This window comes from Callithrix jacchus, chromosome 11 (genome assembly GCF_049354715.1).
Source record: "Callithrix jacchus isolate 240 chromosome 11, calJac240_pri, whole genome shotgun sequence".
NCBI classification, from domain to species: domain Eukaryota; kingdom Metazoa; phylum Chordata; class Mammalia; order Primates; family Cebidae; genus Callithrix; species Callithrix jacchus.
Window position 1 is genome coordinate 43,872,216 of NC_133512.1, and position 22,361 is coordinate 43,894,576.

The 22,361-nt window shown below is 34.6% G+C and overlaps 1 protein-coding gene across 24 annotated transcripts in view; it reads left to right on the top strand.

Annotated features, from left to right (window-relative positions):
* Positions 1–22,361, top strand: part of DGKB (diacylglycerol kinase beta) — a 747,505-nt gene that overhangs the window by 310,578 nt on the left and 414,566 nt on the right. For all 24 annotated transcript variants that reach the window (XM_078342642.1, XM_078342645.1, XM_078342654.1 and 21 more), the window contains 3 exons: positions 3,720–3,805; positions 5,931–6,020; positions 13,138–13,298. In XM_078342642.1, the coding sequence (XP_078198768.1) occupies positions 3,720–3,805; positions 5,931–6,020; positions 13,138–13,298 (337 nt within the window). The remainder of the gene's footprint in view (positions 1–3,719; positions 3,806–5,930; positions 6,021–13,137; positions 13,299–22,361) is intronic.

A 22,361-nucleotide genomic window follows, 5' to 3' on the forward strand; every position in this document is an offset into this window, starting at 1 on the left:
TTCCCATGAACTGTGAATGTTCTAGATTATTAAATCCTTAATAACCTAGATTATTAAATCCTTTTCAGAGGTTGTCAATTTACTTTGCCCAGATCCCCGAAAAGAATCACGGTCTATGGCAGCTATAGCTATTTCATAGAAATACTTATGAAATGTATTTCTTAAATAAGACATGAAAGTTGAATTACTCCTTGATCCATGAGCTGCGGAATGTATGTTGTGTTTGCAAGCATGAAAGCAACATTTATCTTCATGCACATCTCCACCAGAGATCTTGAGTCACCAGGTACATAGTCAATGAAAATAGTATGTTGAAAGGAGTCTTTTTTTTTCTGAGAAGTATGTCTCAATTGTGGACTTGAAATATTCAGTAAACCATGCTGTAAAGAAATGTGCTGTCCTTCAGGCTTTGCTCTACCATTTATAGAGCCCAGGTAGAGTAGCTTTAGCATAATCCTTAAGGGGCCTAGGATTTTCAGAATGGCAAATGAGCACTGACTTCAACTTAAAGTCATCAGCTTCATTAGCCTCAAACAGGAGAGTCAGATTGTTCTTTGAAGCTTTGAGGCCAGGCATTGACTTCTCCTTTGTAGCTATCAAAATCCTAGGTGGTGTCTTCCTCCATTAGAAAGCCATTTTGTCTACATTGAAAAACTGTTGTTTGGCGTACCACCTTTATCAATAATTGTGGCTAGATCTTCTAGATCATTTGCGGCCACTTCTTCTTCAGCATTTGCTGTTTTTGCTCTTCTTTCCTTACGTTTCGTGAGCCAACATCTGTTTGCATCAAACTATTTTGCAGCTTCATCACATCTCTCAGCCTTTGTAGAATTGAACAGAGTTAGGGGCTTACTCTAAATCTGACTTTGGCTTAAGAGAATGCTGTGACTGGTTTGATCTTCTCTAGACCACTAAAACCTTTTCCATATCAGCAATAAGACTGTTTCACTTCCTTGTTGTTTGTGTGTTTACTGGAGTAGCACTTTTAATTTCCTTTAAGGACTTTTCCTTTGTATTTACAACTTGGCTTCCTGGCATGAAAGGGCTAGCTTTTGGCCTCTTTGTGCTTTGTACATGCTTTCCTCACTCAATAATTTCTAGCTTTTGATTGAAAGAGAAATGCAACTCTCCCTTTCACTTGAATACCCAGAGGACATTGTAAGGTTATTAATTAACCCTGATTTAAATATTGTTGTGTCTAAGGGAATTGAGAGACCTGAGGAGAGAAAGAGAGATGGGAGAATTGCTGGTGGGTGGAGCACTCGGAACACACACAACATTAGCAATTAAGTTATCTATCTTACCTTGGCATCGTTCATGGCACCTCAAAACAATTAGTAACTTTGAAGATGGTCACAGACACTATAACAGATATAGTAATGGTAAAAAAGTTTGAAATACTGTGCTAATTACAAAAATGTGACACAGACACCTAGTGAGCACGTGCTGTTGGAAAAAATGGCACTGAGACTTGCTTGAAACACCGTTGCCACAAACATTCGAGTTGTAAAAACTGCGGTATCTGCTAAGCTCAACAAAGTGAAGAGTAATAAAATGAGGTATGCCTGTACAGGAATGCACTTTTTGCAAAAATATAAAGCAAACCAGTTGAAATGCCCATTGACATGGATTTTAAAAGACATGTTTACATAAATGGAGTTTAACGCAGCAGTAGAAGTAGAAAGAATTTCAGCTACATGTGGAAAAATCTTCAGCTACACCACGAATGAATCTGAGTAACAATGCTAAGTGGGAAAAGTAGAAAGACACATGTTGATTGTCAGACACATGGTAACTCAGTATTTAGAATAGTGCTCACCTTTGTGAATTAGAAAGAACAGTGCTATAGGAAAAGAAAACAGAGAAATATGTAAGTCCTGGAATGGGCAATTGGTACATATGTGTTTATTCTATTGTACCTATATTAGTATAAGCAAAACAATCAGTATTAGATCTAAAGAAGATATTTGCAACAAGTCTCACAAAGGTTAAATATCCACAATATAATAAATGAGAAACTGCATGAAAGTTTCCTATTCTAAATATCCATGGATATTTTTATCAGATGATGGTGGTTAGTAATTTTTATATATATTTTATGATATTTATGCAATGTTGGTATTGCCTTAACAAAACTTTTTTAAATGATGCAAATGTAAAGGCAAAGATTGCTGTTATATGCAAAGAGTTTGTAAAGTATTATTTAAAAACAACTCAAGAGAAAGAAAAGCACATCTTTTAAGATTCTTTTCAGATGGGAGGTTACACATCTCCAGGAAGTGTATAAAAATATGTTCAACTCTCTAGTAAACAGGGAAGTGTGATTTTACAACAAAGAAAAACATACCGGTTTTCACTCATTGTTAAAGAAATATCATAAAGTTGTTTATGTAGTGTGTTTTGGTTGCAAGGAAATGGACACACTTGCATATTTCACAGTGGGAGCCATTCAGAGGTATATAATGGTATAATAGAATATTTTTCTCTAGAGTAGCCTGCAAAACACATGCACATGTTTACACAAATGTTCTTCAAATAATATTAAATACAATACCTTTTTGTAATAATGAGACACTAGAAATAGCTGAAAATGCATAAAAAGAAGTAATTTATTTTAAATTGTAGTACATGCACTTATTATAAAACGTGATGCAGTGGTTAAAATTAATCTGACAGAATGCAACACATAACATATGCATATGTTACATACTAATATACAAAGTTCCCTTATACATACTTGAAGTTAAAAAAACCCACACAAGTTAATGAATAATATGTATAACACAGTTTTATTCTTGTTCAAAATATGTGTGCATTAAAGATTGTTGTATGAACATTTGTATATATAAGTATGTAAAAAATTCCCTGGACAATTGCATATTATATCACTATCAGTGATTATCGTTGGGACATGGGGGGTGAAGAGACACATATCAAAATTTCTGTCCTATTTTAATGTTTTTATTGCAATAAAATAGGCTAAGACTGTATAGCTGGCTGCATGACCTGCCTTTGTGACTTTTTTGAAGGTAGGTTACATTATTAAGCACGCTGCATGCAGTAACAGCAGAAGCAGTGGGTATTTATGGCAGCTGACCCAACAATTAGGCTGGAGTGTTCCTGGGTGGAAAACCCTGTCAACCCGGTCAAAATTCAACGTGAAGCCTGACTCCTATTCAGAGGGTCCAAGTCAAAAGGAAATACTGAAACAATTGGCTAGAACCCCAGTTGCAGTCTGATCAATTTCTCCCAGTAATGGAGAAAGTAGAAATTGTTAAAGACAAATTTACTGACGTAACTGTCACGTTTATATATTCACTCAAAAGATAATTTTTTGATTGATGAAATTTACTAAATGAAATAATGTAATATATGTCATTCATTCAGGATTATGTGAACTGCAAATCACATCTGGGAGATATCTTAATGAAAGTTATTATAATTTACTAATTTTACTTAAAAAATTTTAAAGTTCATTGAAGAAACATAGAGTATATTCATTATGGAATCTAGAATATATAATTACAAAATATTTTTAAATTATAGAATCTGGAATATATAGTTATAAAATAGGATGAAGGGATAAAGTATCAATGAGATGTTTTACAGTTTTTATAAAATAAAAATGTATTTCATTGGGTTAAATGCTAATGATATAAAACTGAAAATATCTTTTTTTTAAACTATTCATCATGTGCCATAACATGCTTGTTTTTCAGGTTAAACTTTTTCCGCGATGTTCCTGACTTCAGAGTGTTAGCCTGTGGTGGCGATGGAACCGTGGGCTGGGTTTTGGATTGCATAGGTAATGCAGACACATACTTAATACGGCTGTTTAAGTTCTGTTTTATCTATGTATCTATGGCTTTGGAAGTATCATTATCTTTGGAAGCAGTTATATAATTGGACATCTGGAATGTTACACACTGTTTATTGGTTTAAGTAATTCTTCTATAGTTCAAAAATTTAACAGACAAAATAATTTACAAGTATCTGGAAGTCCTTCCTTCCTAATCCATTTCTTACAGTACTTACCAGACTTTCAGAGTTGTTTTCAAATGGGAGTCTAGGAAATCCAGTTGTTTGTATACCCCAGACAAGGAGCCAAAGGAGTAGTCTTAGTATTTGTGATAAAGGCTGTGCCAAACAGATGTGTTTACTTTATTTAAACATGGAGCCTCAATACCTGACCCTCTGTACATATTCGTATGGTTATCATCCATCATCATCATTATGAGAGCTAATTTTTATTCATCATGTACTATCTGATAGTCCCGTGCTAAGATTTTTAGCTAAATTATCTTGTTTATTCCTCGAAACTCTATGACATAGTATTAATAATCCCATGTAGAGATAGGGAATCTAAAACTTGGAAAAAGTAAATAACTAAAACAAAAGTCTTATAGCTGTGATCTGAGAGAGCTGGGAATAGAACCCACAGTTCAATCTTATTCTATGTTACCTCTCTATTCAAATTGAAAGAGCTCGATTTTTATAAGCAAACAATATAGGAACAGGATCAAGCATTTAAGGTAAGTATGCGGCACAATAAAAACTATAAATTCAGGAAAATTATTTGATTTTTCAGATCTAGTTAATTGTTAGAACGGGTTGCTAGTAACAAAAACAGATCATGAAATGGCCTTAATGAGGAAATAAATCCAAACAAGTATTGACTCTTTTTGGTCTCATTTTAGTTACTGCATTGACCAATTCTGTGTTTTAAACAGGCTGTTTCATAAAATAGATTGATTCAAAAGAACTTTTACCTTCTGTATAAATTGAAACAGACATCTATTAGTCAAGGCAGATAACATTCTGTCTTTGCATACACTAAAAATATTCACATTAAAAATAAATACATGTTGGCAACATTTTTGATAAGGATCTAACAGCTTTAATCTACTAATATTTGATTTAAAAAGAAACTGAAAATTCTGATCTGGCCTTCTGTTAAAACAGTGTAAATAGTATATATGTGTTCTATCTTAGAAGACAACCAGAATTCAAGAATTGAAAACGTTAATGAGTTAGTTGGAAAAGTCTCTGAAGATTTGTAAGGATTTTAGAGGGAAAATAGCAGGAATTCTTAGTTTGGTTTAGCCCTCAAAATCTTAATGTCAACTATTTCATTGTGACGTATCCCTAAATTACCTTGCCCTGGTATGCCTACATACATACATACATACAATGACTTTGAGGGGCTAAGGAGGAAGAAAAAATAAAAGAAAGTGATATACATTTGTGAGATTGATTCAAGGCATATGATGATTCAAATCAAAGCATATGGGATGTCAGCAGCAGAGATCTTTACTGCTCTGAACCCAAAGCATTATGTGATATAAAGATTAATCTCATGGAAAACCTGCTGATCTTGGTGTGTTCCAGCTGTTAAAGTTGTGTTCCTTTTGCTCTGACACAAAGGAGCACCATGGGTGGGAAAGAGTCAAGGACATTGTTAGCAATTTACTCACTTTTAGAATTCAACAGATTTCAAATGTTTTATTCCTTCAAGTAAAATGTACCTGGAGTTGATGTTGCAAAACGACTTTATATAGGATGTACCCATCGACCCTAGTTGTGTCTCTGTATTGTAATCTTATGCTGTATATAATAGTATCTCTAATAATTGTAATAGAGATAAGACATGCCACAATCTTTAGCTAAGACATTTAAAAAGCTTTCCTCTTGCCTGAGTTTTGACAATCCATCATACTATGAAAAATAATATTTGTGTTTTGTCAGTTGCTACAAATGTGTACAAATTTTTCATAATTCATAATTGAATATATCTAAAAAATACTATTTTGTTTTGTTTATAAGTACCTAGTAGAGTTCCTTCCTTTCATGTCATCAGGCTATCTTTTTTTCTTTGCTATTATTTTATCTGCATTCAAAATCTTATTTATTTGTATTTTTTTATTCTGCAGAAAAGGCCAACGTAGGCAAGCATCCTCCAGTTGCAATTCTGCCTCTTGGGACTGGCAATGATCTAGCAAGATGCCTGCGATGGGGAGGAGGTAAAGCAGCTGCAACAACAAAATCAGAAACAGTGCACAACACCCCTTTCCCTTGCAAAATAACAAGCAAAAAAACAAAAACCGTATGATTTCATGAGTAGAACTGATGTAGTATATGTAATATATGATTTTGAACAACAGTCTAGGGTAGAAGAACAAGTAGAGGGCAAAGAGACCACAGGACAGGGCTTTAATGCCATATTAATTATAGGCTTAAACTTCAGAAGGGCAAGATTCCAAACATCTCTGGTTTTAGTTTTTGATGTTTTCATTTAGGAAATAACATAAACATGGATGTACATTAAGGTAATGTTTATATTTTTCATTTATAAATTGTGTGGTAAAATCACAAACAAAGGAAAAATGAAAGGCTAATGAATTAGTTTCCCAGTAGTGAATACATTAAATAACACCTAAATATTGAGACTCACTCTCTGCTATCCAGCTGTATTCTGCACTTTGGATACAGAGCTGACAATAGAGAAACAAAGGGTGTTTAACTTCTAGTGGCATATAAAACGGTATGTATGACTTTATGCTAAAAAGTAAACTGATGAGCCATTATAAGGCAACGCCTCACTGATGAGTTAATGTAGAAGAGAAAACTAATAGCTAGAAAATGACTGAGGCATATAAACCTGGATGCGAACTTCATAAGCAGAGGGAACATGGAGTTCAAAGGCCTAGAGGTGGCAAGGCACTTGACATATTCAAGAAACTGAAACTGAAATAGTGTGGATTGAGCGAGGTAAATAAAGAGAATATTTCGGAAGGAGGTCTTAAAACATTTTGCAGAATCACTGATAGGCTATATTTATCTAAAGATCACTGACCACCACCAGATAAGATCACTAAATACCATCAGACTTTGGTAAAGAAGCAGGCATTGAATGCTAAATATATTTAGCATCAAAGCTCACTTATAGAAGCTGGAAAAGTGTCTACTAAGACAGAGTGAACAGAGTCCCTGGGGAGCTTGTTAAAAATACAGTGGCCTGACCCCACCCCAAACACACTGAATGGAAATATCTGGAGTTGGGACCTGAGCAGATGATTTTTTTTAAAACAAACTCTCTAAGTAACTCTGATTTACAGCAAAATTGGAGAACGATTCCATGAATATCTGGCCAGCTAGCTCTAACCTGTGTTCATGCTAGACTAAGTTAAGAATTTAGTATATATTCTATTTGGTATTTTCATTAAGAATTTAGGAGTATTTTCATGAGTTGTATTAGAGCTCATGAAATCTAAAGAAATGAATGAAGACATCACCATGCTGATAAGATACTTGTATTTGCCAGTGTTCATACAAGTGCATTGATTAAAAAGAAAGAAAATATGTGTATCTTTTCTTCTGTAACATATATTTAATATATTTGAAAATAAATAATTTTATTTTGGCTTCCAAGTTAACAAATGGCCTAAATCTCAAATTTGTTGAAGAAGTCCATATTTGACATACTCTAATGATTCTTGTGAAAACACATACAAAGTACTAACAATGGTCAAAGGCAAGGACTATTGTTTGTGTCAAAGTATCTATTAGGGATGAATTCCCTGTGAGTATGTGATATGTATTGGCACTGTTCTCGGTGCTAAATAATAGTTAGGAAGTAAATAAATGACTTCTTTTTGGAGATTACATTTTTATTGAATGTAATAGACAATTGGCTTTTTTTTTTTTAATTGAGTAGAGGTGAGGAACTAGGATGTTGAAAAGTAAAAAAAGGAGAGAAGGAGAGGAAGAAAGGAAGACAAAGAGGGAGAGAGAACAGGAATATTGCTTATTCTAAAAATGGGTATTAATAATAGCTGATCAATATTTTGTGTATTTAAAATGGAGAACTCTATAAATATTTATTGAGTTGACTTGTTCCGGATCTGAGTTGGAGTCCTGGATATCCTTATTAATTTTCTGTCTTGTCGAGTCTAAATCTCGTTATGGGTCTTATGTATCTGGGTATTAAGATCTTTTATTGTTGCATTGATCCTTTTACCACTGTATCTTTGTTGCTTTGAAATCTATTTTATCAAATGTGAGAATTGCAACTCCTGCTTTTTGTTTATTTATTTATTTTTGCTCTCCATTTGGTTGGTAAATTTTTCTCCAACCCTTTGTTTTGAGTCTTTGTGTATCTTTGGATATACTGTTAGGTTTTGACTGTATCTTTTGATTGGGGGATTTAGTCGATTTAAATTTAGGGTTACTGCCATTTGATGTTAACTGGCTATTTTATTCATTCATTGATGTAAATTCTTCTTTATGTTGATGCTCTTTACTTTTTGGACTTTCTCTCTGGCTGCCCTTAGTATTTTCCCCTTCGTTTTGATCCTGGTGAATCTAACGATTATGTGCCTTGGGGTTCCTCTTCTTGAGGAATATCTTTGTGGTGTTCTCTGTATCACCTGGGGTTGAATAGTGTCCTGCTTTGCTAGATTGGGAAAATTTTCCTGGATAATATCCTGAAAAGTATTTTTTAGCTTGGATTAATTCTCTCCATCACATTCAGGTACACCAATCAAACGTAGATTGGGTCTTTTCACATAGTCCCATATTTCTTGGAGACTTTGCTCATTAACAATTGTTAATGAAATATGAAATTACAAAATTTAATCAAGGAATCAGGAATAAGAAGGATGAATAATAGAGATGAACTGTCTAGCTAGATGGTCAAGAAGGTCACTCTGAGGAGGTAACATTTAAGATGGATCTAAAATACCAGAAGGAGGAAAAATAGCTCACTGTGTTTCAAGGACTGAAGGAAGGAGTGCTGATGGGGCTGCCGAAGCAGCAGGGCAGTGGTGGGCAGTTAGGAGTGGTGAGTACTATGACTTTGGAAAGATAATTGGGAGCCAGGTAATGCAAGAACTTGTCTGTCATTGTAAGAGTTTTATTTGATTGATTTTTGACATGGAAAGTGAAGCTTTGAAAGTCTCAGAAGTAGAGTAACTCACTGACACATTTTCAAAAATGGATTAATTTGGGAATAGAAAATAAGCAGGTCAGAAAAATGTGAAAACATGCAGAACTATAGTTCTCCAAATGAGAACTTCTATTATAGTTATTCTAATTACATAACAAAATGAGTAGACTAGAGCTTACATGATGTAAATCGGGCAAGTAGACAAACTGGAGGTACATTTTCAGGCTTAGATTAATTGTACTTATCAGTGGAATGGATAGGAATTTTAGGGAAAGCAAGGTAACAAGCTGCCCAAGTTGAGCAATTAGGGAAATGGAAAAGCCCTTTGCTAGAGATTATTAACAAAGAAATATGCTTTTCAGTGGAATTGTCTCTTGCCGGGTGTGTAACTTTGAGCAAGTTGCTTAAAAACTGTGTGCCATAGATTCCTCATCAGAATTTGAAGAAAATTATAGTGCCTACATTGTAGGTTCCTGTGCTAAACTAATAAATTGTTTGCACAGTGTTTGTGTTAGTTTGTTCTCACACTGCTATAAAGACATAGCCAAGACTGGGTAATTTATTAAAGAATACTTAATTGACTCACACTTCCAAATGGCTGTGGAGGACTCAGGAAACTTACAATCATGGTGCAAGGCGAAGAAAAAGCAAAGGCACTTTTTACATGGTGGCACGTGAGAGAACCAAATGAGAAAAGGGGAAATAGGCCCTTATAAAACTATTAGATCTAGTGAGAACTCACTACCACCAAAAGTGCATGGTAGAAGCCACCCTCATGATCCTATCACCTCCCACCAGGTCCCTCCCTTGACACAATGTGGATTATCGGGATTACAACTAAAAATGACATTTGAGTGAGGACACAGAGCCAAACCATATCATTGTTTGTGCTAAGTACTTTATGCAGTTGCAGCAATTATTGTTATGCTTAATTTTGTAGAAGAAAATACTTCATTCAACCAGTAATCATTTGGTTCACTTAAGGTCCAGGGAATCTATTGACTTGAAGCCTCTTGTTTGTAAGAATATATTTTGGAAAAGATGACACTGTAAGAATGTAGGATATCCCAGGGTGTTTGAAAAAATGCTTGATTAGCATTCTGTTTGTAAATTTCTGGCAAAATTAGTCTCTCTAACAAAAATTTAATTATTGCAAGGAAAATCTTGTTTGTGTAGATTAAGGAGGTAAGTGATAGTTGTAAATGGAGCATACTTTTTTTCCATTTGTTGTTCTGTTTCTTTATGTGATTTTCGTTTGCAACAATTTCTATGACTATTTAGATCCGGTCACTATAATAACATATCATTAAAGATAAAATACCTATTAATTATGTTTTCATTCTGTTTCTTATCCCTGGAGTGATTACAAGCTTTAAGTCAAAACCATGAAAGTAAAATAGCATTATTCATTTTTGAAAAATTATTTTGCTGGAATGTTTAGTGGGTTTGATTTATCTTTCATAAAATCATGATCTTCGTGGGTTCAGTAATCCTATTAATAGCTACGTATCATTATTTAACTAACTTGGGCATAGATACTTACAAGAGGTAGGGAAAAGTTATTTGTTAAATGGGCCACTACAGTCTGGAGTTCATCTATGTGAATCACTTCTGAATTGCAGATGTTGTAATCTCAAAATTTATTTATTGCCTCTTTCTACCTTTGCTTGACTGGAAGACAGATTTAAACCAGATTTTCATGTTTAATCATAAAAATCCCTGTACAGATATCCAGTGGTAAAGATTTTAAGCTGAGTTACCCTACCAAAATCCAGCTGTGGTAATTGATTTTTACTACATTCATTCCTATCATTTTCTCTCCTGGTTACTTGTTGTTCCTACATTGTTCTAGTGTTATATTGAATGGTGCTGCTATTAACCTGAGACATGACTGAGAACAAATTCAACATTTTTTTAAAGCAATATTACTTGCTTGTCTTTCTGCTCATCCTATATATGTATATGCATACACACAGATAATGCTCCTATATTATAATATGTACGCTTGTATGCAAAATAATTTTTACCTAAAGACTATCAACCTTATTTTGAAATGAAAGCAGAATTTGGAAAATAGATGAACATACTTAAGTGTTTTTTTATTTAATTCAGTAGGTAAAACAAAATATACATGCATATAATTTATTTGTGGAGCTATTATTAAGTTAACAATTAGGAATTAAACATTTAGAATAAGGTAGTGCTATTAAGAAACATGAAATGTTATTAAATACAATTATTGTAGTCTTACAGTTTAAACCATTCACTGTTTTGCCACTGAGTACAGTTATATGCATAATATTAATATTTACAGCTTCAAATTATATGATATATACTTTTAAAAATATTTAATATTTTCCATGATTCTATGTAATAATTACTTATCATACACTTTGTTAAATAGCACATAATTACTTTTTAAAGCTGTGCAAGGTAAGAAGTGATGATGAGCTCCAAAAGAGGTATTTCTAGTTCCCGGTGGCCTTTGCTTTCTAATAGTTAATTGAACAATTATACCTTAAGTGAAATGTATTCCTCTTTAGGGAATTTTGGCATATGAGACTGCCTGTTTTCTTTTCATTCAATGAGTTTATTCAGTGACATGTATGCTAATAGCTCTAATGAGGACTCAACTCTGGCATTTCCTTGTTCAACAATTAAATAATGAACAGAAAAAAAAACTGAAAATATTGTTCCAACTTAAAATATCATTTTAGGACTGTGTGTGTACTGTTATATGGGTAAAGAGAGATTATTTAACTTAGGACAATATTTTAAATTCTGATGGTATCATCATCAGTAGTATAATATTATTGAGAACTTTCTATTCTCTGTTTTAGGCTCATGTACTAAGACCTTTTATGCGTTATCTTGCTTCATCTTCACAAGAAATGTAAGATTTTTATAGGGAAGGAAACGAATGTTGAGGAAGATTAAGAAATGAAAACAGAAACTCTGTCAGGGTTAGGCTGCAGTGATAACTATAGTGTTATATACCTACTGATAAATTGAATATTGAAAATGAAATATTGGGATGACTTTTATTTTTAGGCCATGTTGACCATCTATCATAGATTCATTAAAAAATTGATTTGTTCAGCATTTACTGTATGGCAGGCCGGGTTAAGAGGAATCTGTAGTGAGAAAAACACAAGTAATGACAACATGGTGCACTAAGATATGGCTAGTTTTGAAACTGAGTAGGAGACTGTGTGAGGGGAATCTAAGCCATTATTTTGAAAGGGTGCTTTCCAGAATGAGGTGTTACCACATTTATTCATTTTATTTAATTGTATTATTTTAAAGATAGAATATTCCTGTGTCACCCAGACTGGAATACAGTGGTGCAATTGTAGTTCACCACAGCCTGGAATTCCTAGCCTCCAGTAATCCTTCCACCTCAGCCTCCTGAGTAGCTGAGACTACAGGCATAAGCGGCAGCACTGGACAGAAGTGTTTGCAAATATACAACTATGCCAAGGAAATAGATGCAAGCCAGTCAAAAAAGAAAAGGGGCACTCTGAGTAGATAGAATAAGAAACAAAATTTTAAAAGTTGCAAAGATTAGGACCTTTTACTTAAATTCAAAGTTCTATATCACTAGAGGGGGGAAAGTGAGGGTAAGAGAGTGGTGGAAAGTGAAAAGTCTAAAATATCATCTATGTTTTTGACTTTAGCAACTGGGTAGAGGATGGGGTCTTTGTGAAGTCAGCTGCACAGGAGGAAGATATGGATGCAAAGAATTAATTCAATTTTGAATCTATTGATATAAATTTTGTGGGGCATACAGTAGACATGTTCACTTGGCAGTTATATACACTGAGAATTTGCACAACAAAGAGAAATACAGTGTGTGTTACAAATTAAGGTTAAGAATGAAATGTGAGTATGAGTATAATGTTATAATTAATTCTTCATTTGACAGTAGAATGTGTTTCAAAATCATTATCTTTAGAATATTACACATGCAAATGAACAGGGAGAGCCAGTGTTAGAGCTTGCCTGAATTTGTGAAACTGACTCTAGGGCAAGCAACCAACCAGCAGATTGGCCAGAAATTTAACAGGAGTTCTTGGAATCAAACTTTATGTACATTGAATATCTCTTTAGAGTATAACACACTCAAACATAAAAATACAGCTTTTTTATTTGGCTAGATTCCTTTTGTCAAGATATTTTTTTTTCCCCATTAGGTTATGAAGGTGAGAATCTGATGAAAATTCTAAAAGACATTGAAAACAGCACAGAAATCATGCTGGACAGGTGGAAATTTGAAGTCATACCTAATGATAAAGATGAGAAGGGAGACCCAGTGCCTTACAGTATCATCAATAATTACTTTTCCATTGGCGTGGTAAGATTTTCCACTAAATTTTAACTTTTAGTCTGTACTGGATAATCACAGTAAGAAACCTTTTACACTATGAAAATTTACTGATTGTTAATAATTTATTTTACCTTTGTGCCAGCAAAACATCTCCTCTAATAGGCAATTATTATTGCTGTAATGACCAATAATTGTTTTTATCATTGATTACTAATTTAAAGTTAGAGCATAAGCAATTGACGTATTTTTTCATGTTTTAAACAAAGGGAAAAAATATATTCTTTGTAATTGTTTGTGTAACTAAAATGAAGTTGAGTGTCATTTAATATACTTACAAGTTTTAGAGTATAAGCTGAAGCTCCATATTATTGAAAATGTGAAAATATTTCATTAAATTTTATCTTTCAGATTCATTTTATAAAATCATTATAAGTTACTAAATATCTATTGAAAGTCTACAAAAAAATCCTGTTACTATTCTCAGGTGATTAATTAAAGTCAGAAGGCTGACTTTCCACTTTATTTCTTTTAGAATGTTACACAGAGTAAAATATTATTTGGCAGTTGAAATAGTTATTAAAATTTTAATCCTAAAGGAATAATTTTAACAGTGATTATATGTATTTTTAGCCAATAATTATGAAATCTAAAAATACATAAAATAAAGCATTACATTCCATTTAATTCTATGTCACGCCATGCTAATTTTATGTCACATCTCTCTCTCTCTCTCTCTCTCTCTCTCTCTCACACACACACACACACACACTGTAAAAAAGCTAATAGAATATAAAAAGCATTGGGTGAGTCCATGAACGTAAGATTTGTATCTTTAAGCAAATTATTTAATCTCAGTATCTGGTTATTTACCTGTGTCATGCTGGGTTTTTTTCCTCTCTCATAGAGATACAAATATGAATGTGCATTTAAAGAATCTCATGGAGTGGTAGATAATAAAGGCTAAATATACAGTGGTTACTAATACTGTGATGAATATTATTATTTGAAAAAAATGCAATGCATATTGATCTAGAGAAGCCCTCCTATTCACATTGGTATAAAGACAGTATTTTTAACAGCTTTATTAGTGTTTCACTTACACACAACTGAATTCACTCACTGTAACTGTACTCTTTAATGATTTTAGTAAATTAATCCAATTTTAGAACATTTTTATTATGCAAATCAGAAGCCTCATGTCCATTTTTAGTCAATCTTGGCTCCTTTTCTCAATTTCAGGAAGGAATTAATCAGCTTTCTGCATCTAAGATTTGCTTTTGATGGACATTCTATATATATACGTATATGTATATATATATATGTATATGTATATATATATATATTTTTTTTTTTTTTTGAGACGGAGTTTCGCTCTTGTTACCCAGGCTGGAGTGCAATGGCGCGATCTCGGCTCACCGCAACCTCCTCCCCCTGGGTTCAGGCAATTCTCCTGCCTCAGCCTCCTGAGTAGCTGGGATTACAGGCACGCGCCACCGTGCCCAGCTAATTTTTTGTAATTTTTAGTAGAGACGGGGTTTCACCATGTTGACCAGGATGGTCTCGATCTGTTGACCTCGTGATCCACCCGCCTCGGCCTCCCAAAGTGCTGGGATTACAGGCTTGAGCCACCGCGCCCGGCCGGACATTTTATATATTTTTTTAAATCCCAAATCTCACAAATAACCACTATAGGACCTACGCGTGTAACCAAATACCACCTGAACCCCAATAATTTATGGAAAAATAATTTTAAAAATCACAGAATATAGGACTTCTGCACCTGGATTCCTTCACTTAGGATGAAGTTTTTGAGTTCACTCATGTGAACTGTATGAATATTGTTTTCCTTTTTGTTGCTGAATAGGCTTCTGTTGCATGCAGGTATCAGATATTGCTTTTCGCTTCACCAATTGATGAACATTTAGAACGTTTCCCATCTTTGAATATTAATGATGCCAATCTCTTAAGTCTCTTAGGAGTCTTTATTTTGCTTACCATACTTTTGAACTCCAGAATTTCTATTTGGTTCTTCTGTTTATAGTTTTGTATCTTTAATGAATGTTTTCTATTTGAAGAGTCATTGTTCCTATATTTTATTCTTTAAATGCTGTATCTTTTAATTCTTTTGACATATTTATAATAGCTGTTTTGAAGTATTTGTCTACTAAGTCAAACATCTGTGCCCCATCAGAGACCTTCTTTCTTTGCTTGTTATTTTCCCAAACGTATGACCCACTTTCCTAGTCCTTTGCATATCTCCTCGGTTTTTGTTAAAAACTGAAAAATGTTTATAATTTTAATTCCCTGGATTTTTATCTGCCCATAGTGGTTATCGTTGTTCCTATTTGTCTATTTAGTGACTTTCCCTTGGAGCCATTCTTCCTTATGGTGTATACTGCTTTCCTAGAGATCACTCTGTGTCAAAATGATTGTGTAAAGTTGTGCTCAAAGTCTTTGAGCGAGTAAATCTTCTTTTCTTTGTCATTGGATCCATGTGTTCACTGAGGAATACATTCAAAGTTTAGGTAATTAGAAATCAGCTTCAGCTTTTATTATAATCTGGCCTTTCTTTTGTCTCTTCTGCTGATGTACAAAGACTCTCATTTAACCAAGGATGTATAGATAACTAGGATCCTCTTTTGTCTCTTCTGAACATTTGTGTAGCCTTGCAAATCCATATAGATTTTTAGACAGCCAGAAATATATAGAAGTTTGTCACAGCCCATATGAAAATTTGATTCCAAGATCTCCTGTTAAATTTCTTGCCAATCTGCTGATTAGTTGCTTGCCCTATCGTCAGTTTCACGAATTCAGGCTAGGTGTAACATTGGCTCTCCCTATTCATTTGCCACAGATATTACTACTCTAAGTGTAAGTTGTAAAACAAAGTTCTAGGCCATAGAGAACTTCTGGCTTCCATTTCAAATCAAGTCAGCTCCATGACAATGAAGCTGCTTGTTTTCTTAGCTTATTCCACCCTGATAGAACTACAGCACCTAGGCAGCTGAAGGCTACAGAAGCAGCCCAGGACTGAAATAACACTAATTAGAGAGTTCCTATCTGAGGTTCAATAGTTTTTCTTAAATAAACAATTCTTATTTTTTTAATGTGCTCTGGTCAATTTCCAGTGGTTCTTAACAGAGGAGAATTTTGTCTCTTTCCAGAAGACCTTTGGCAGTGTCTGCTTGATTGTCATGTCTAAAGCGGGGATTTTTTGTTGTTAACTAGTGGGTAAAGTTTAGGAATGCTGCTAAATGCCCTCAGAGCATAGGACAACCCCTCAAATACACAGTAAAGAATTTAACAGCTCAAAATGTCAATAGTGTCAAGGTTGAAAAACCCTTATATTAGGAAACACAAATATAGTTGATCTTTGAACAATACAGATTTGAACTGCACTGGTCGACTTATAGGCAGATTTTTGTAATAAAAGTTATACCCAGTGTAATTTGCCTCCCATCCTTTCACCTTCTTCACTTCTTTTGCCTCTGCCACCTCTGGGACAGGAAGATCAACCCCTTCTTTTCCTCCTCCTCTTTAGCTTACTCAGTCTGAAGATGATGGGGATGAAGACAGTTATGATAATCAATTTCCACTTAATGAATAGTATATATATATATATATCTTCTCTTTCTTATGATTTCCTTAACATTTTCTTTTCTTTTGTATGTGTAACATACAAATATATGTTAATTGGCTTTATGTTATTGGTAAGGCTTCCAGTCAACAGTAGGGTATTAGTTGTCACATTTTTGGGGAGTCAAATGTTATACTCAAAATTTTTTGACTGCAGAAGTGGTCAGCACCACTAATTCCCATGTTGTTCAAGGGTGAGTTGTATTTAAATACAAATAGTCAAAGTAATTGAAAATGAGAAATGATATAATACCAAAAATCTTGAAAAGGAAAGCTATACTAGAAATGACGCAGAAAATGGCACAGAGTACCAACAACAAAATTTCATGATGTTAGAAAAACTGAAAGCTGCATTATTGAGAAATGTTAATCAGACCTATTACAAAATCAATTTTGCAAAGGTATTACAAAGATAATGATAAGTAAATCCTATATGGTGAATGATAAATATATATTTATATATGTCCCACTTGAAAAAATATATATATATTCAATTGAAAATATATTATGACTAACATGAGAGTATAGCAAATTTGCCAAATATAAAATCAACCTAAATATTCACTAGTATATTCTTATATTAGCAATAATCAATTAGTTTCAAAAAATAGCAAAAAAATTTAAAGTATCAAGGGATTAATAGAAAATATAGGTGACCTGTATAAAGAAAATCTCAAAACTCACTGCAAAGACATAAAAGATCAGAATAAATGGAGACATTGTCTATTCTTATATGAGATTTCTTGATATAATATTCAAATTAATTTATACATTTAATGTGTAACTTCTCAAGATTGGAGCTGGATTTTATGACAAACTTATTTTAAAATATGTATGACAACATAGCACAGTCAATTTTAATAATAAGGAAGAAAGAAATTCGTTTTACCAAATTAGACATGCTACAGTTGGATTGGATAATTATAACAGAATGGTCCTATGAAATAATAGATGAACGAATCAGTGAGGAAGTACAGAGACACATATTGGAACTTAGTATAGAGATGGCACAAAACTCCACTGGGGGAATGACAGATTACTTAGTTGATAATGTTCAAAACTAACTCCCTAGAAAGAAAAATCTTTTGTTCGAATTCTACTTCACATTATATAAGTACATGCCAGACTTATTAAAGAACTAAATTTAAAAGACTACTTTTAGAAACTAATAAAAACCATGTGATAGAATGTTTATGATTTTAAGGCAGACCAGAACTAATTAAACCAACAAGGTGGCTTTGACTGAGTCTTCTTTTAAAGAGTCTTGTTCCCTTTGACTTGGAGCTCCTTCAACTGAGCATAATATTGGGGTTGGGATGGGGGTGAAGAGAGGAGGCATTCCTCCCTGAAAGAGTTAATCCTACCCCAGGAACACAAAATCTCCATGCTCAGGGACATAATCAGAGCAATGGATCTTCTACCTTGAGTCATTTAACAAAGTTGTCTACTCAGCAACTTGCATTCTTCTTCCTCAATCGATGAATGTAGAATATAATGAAATAAAATAAATTAACTATCTCAAACTATTCCTTAGTATATAACAAATAGTGGAGTTGCAGAATTTAAAGCATATGGGATGCATCTCAACTTGCTATAACCAGCATGAAAAAGCTTAAGATGAGCACATAGTTTATACTTGAAATTGTGTCTAGGAACCCTTCTGCTGTCTAGTTACCAAGTGATCTCCGAGTTTGAGTCTACTCTGAGTATTGTTTTCATTATTTCGACTATTGTCCCTTATTTACTGACTGCTAGCAATGTGCAATCTACAAAGAACCTTGACTTCAATTTTAAGAAATCTGAGGAGGTCAGAAATATATAGCTATATTATTTTCGTATTCATTGTGATATACCCTTTGTATTATTCATGAATGGGCTGACCGCTGGTCCAAACACACAAATTATCAATGGTCTGACAATGAACAAAAATTAGTTTTTCTTCACATGATGGGTCAGGAAGGGTTAAAAATTGGGGAGAGGCTATGCTCTATTTTGTCAGTCAGTGACCCAGTCTCCTTCCATCTTGACAGATAACCCTCTATTCAACAACTGAATGACTAAGTGGAATTAGTTAAAAATCATTCTGGTTGCCTCATGGAGAATAACATGGAAGTTTTCAAGAGTGGAAGCAAAGAGGCCATCCTAGAATATCTTCTAGTAAAATAAGACGCAGATGAGTACACTAAGAGCCATGAATACTGAAAAAACTGGATAGACCTAAGAAATATTTTGAAAACAAAATCGACAGTGTCCAGGGGACCAGGGATTGGAAGGAAATAAAATATCCTGAGGTTTTCTGTTTAACAACTAGGTGGTCTCATTTACTGAGATGGGCTTAACTATTTGTGATTCAGGTTTGGTGGAGGATATAAAGACACACTCAGTTTGAGGTGCATGTCAGTGGAAATGTTGGGGCTATGTTTAGATATTTAAGTTGGAAGCTTAGAAGGCTATGTAAATTAGAGAGAATTTGGAGTTATTGATGTATTTATTATTTCTATATGACCATATGAATCGCCTCCCTAAAATTCAGTGACTTAATATGCCAACCATTTTATTATTCACAAGTCTGTGTGTCAACTGGATGGTTGTGCCATTAGTGGAAGATTATCTGGGACTAGTCCATGCTGGTCTTACTTGCATATCTGACAGTTAGTTCTAGCTGTTGGTAGGATGATGATGGTAATGGGGCCTATGAATCCCAGCATCCAACAGGTTAAGCCAGACTTTGCTACATAATGGTGGAAATATTTTCAGTAGAAAAAGAGCATAAAGCCCAATGTCCAAGTACTATTCAAAGGTCTGTTTCCATCAAGCTTGCTATTGTGTCATTAGCTAAAGAATGTCACAAGACTAAGCTCATATTCAAGAGGTGAAGATGTAGAATCTACCTCTCAATAGAAGACATTCACATTTCAAGGGGACATTCAGGAATGGGAGAAAAGTTTGTCCATTATTTTCCATTTACCTAAACATATACTTAAATCAGTGTAGACTGATGAGATGAATAGGGAGAGCTCAAAAAGAGAAGAAATGGAACTTCAGGATAAAGCCTTGAGGTTTACTAATACCTAGATTCTGTTAGAGAAAGATGACATCAGAAATGTCCTGGAAAGCAATGACCAGTGAAGCAGCAGGAAAATAAGAAGTATACAGTGTTTAGGTTAGCAAAAATAAAAGATTACTTCAAGAAGAGAATGGCCAACCACATAAAAAGCTGCTGAGAAGTCTGGTAAAAACAGGACAAAACTGAAGAAACTGGGCCAGTGACGATGGGTCTATATAGACTATGTAGTAACAAGGATGAGAATTTTTAAACAGGCATTTTAAAAATTCTGTTTGATATTAAAATACAAATAACAGCAACATGGCAGACTAGGAAGACCTTCATCTTCTTCCCCTGAAAAACATACAGCTTCAGAAACATTTTACAGACTAATTCCCTTTGTGAGAAATCTGAAAGTATTTGAAATGTTCCTATACCCTTGGAGAATGCAAACCCAGACTCTTTTAAATAGGTAGGAAGACTTGGGTAACCCTCTCTCTGAAGACTAGGCCCAGGCACAGCGTCATATAATCAGTAGCAAACCTCCTAACCCCCAGTTTTACTTAGAGGAGGGAGGGGGTTAGATTTAATGTCTAGCATTTCCACTTTTCCAAGGTGTGTCCCTGGAGGACTAATTTCTGTCTTTCCAGGCTGGAACACTAATGTGTCCAGCAGAGTCAGCCACCTAGGGGAGAATACAGGCAATGGCTTACACCAATAGCTACCATTGATTCTTCCCCTTGCTCAGCATAGAGCAAGCAGACAAAAATGTTTACCTCTCAGCTTCTGCCTGTGTAAATGAAAAGTAGATCCATGAGTTTATCATCTAAATTTCTTCATGGATGCCCAAAGAGCTAGCATTTGTCTTATCAACCTTGAAGTCCTGATGAGTCTAACACAGAGCTGTCTTTGGGAGAACAGAAATGACAGCGTGGGCTAGGGGAACCATAGCTTCTTCCTTCCCCTTGATGAGCACAGAACAAGTGGAAAAACTACAGCAGGCTGCTTTTCCCTGGGGAAGGAAGAGTTTCTGAAGACCGCAGAGTATCTCACCTGGCTAGATGTTGGGGGTCTTGTCATATAAGGCTAGTCTGTGAAGACAGGGAGAGGTGAATGCTTTGTCTAATGTGCAGATTCCTTCAGCACAGAAAGTCAAGGAAAATGAAGAACTAGGCAAGGATATTCCCAACAGAGTACCAAAGTAAACCACCAAGAACCAACTTTTAAAAAAAGGAAAACAGAATTATATGATTTATCTGACAGATAATTTAAAATAACTCTCATACAGATACTCACTGAGGTCAAGAAAATAATGCAAAACAAAGTGAAAATTTCAAGAAAAAGATAGCAAATGTAAAAAGACATCAAATAGAAATCATGGAACGCAAGAAACCAATAATTGAACTGAAAAATTCCCTCAATTCAGTCAACTCATTAACAGGCAAAATGGCACTTACCACTTTAAAGAGAATTTTAGAAGTTGTATGTCAAGAAACAGAAGGAAGACTAAAATGTATATTTCACTACAAGAGTATGTACTTCTCCAAAGTACATAATTTCCACAACTAAATAGTAAACAAACAAACAAACAAACAAAACTAATAACCTAGTCTGTTCTCACATTAATAAAGACAGACCCCAAACTTGGTAACTTATAAAGAAAAAGAAGTCTAGTGACCTCACCGTTTCACATGGCTGGGGAGCCTCCAAATCATGGCAGAAGGCAGAAGAGGAGCAAAGGCATGCCTTACCTACAAGAGAACATATGCAGCAGAACTCCCCATCAGCTCTCCTGACACATTCACTGTCACAAGAACAGCATGGGAAAGACCTGCCCCCATGATTCAGTTACCTCTCACTGGGTCCCTGCCACAACACATGGGCATTATTACAATTCAGGGTGAGATTCGGGTGGGGACACAGCCAAATCATATCTTTCCACTTTTGGCCCCTCTCAAATCTCCTCACATTTCAAAACACAATCATGCCTTCCCAACAGTCCCTGAAAGTCTTAACTCATTTCAGCATTAACTGAAAAGTCCATAATCCAAAGTCTAATCTGAGACAAGGCAAGTCTCTTCTGCCTATGAACCTGTAAAATCAAAGGCAAGTTAATTGCTTCCTAGATACAATGAGGATACAGACATTGGGTAAATATACTCACTCCAAGTGGGAGAAATTTTCCAAAACAAAAGGGCTACAGGCCCTGTGGAAGTCTGAAATCAAATAGCTCAGTCATTAAAACTTCAAGTTCCAAAATGATCTCCTTTGACTCCATGTCTCACATCCAGGTCATGCTGATGCAAAAAGTAGGCTCCCATGGCCTTAAACAGCTCCACCTCTGTGTATTTTGCAAGGTACTGCCTCTTCTTGGCTGCTTTTGCTGGCTGGCATTGAGTGTCTGTAAC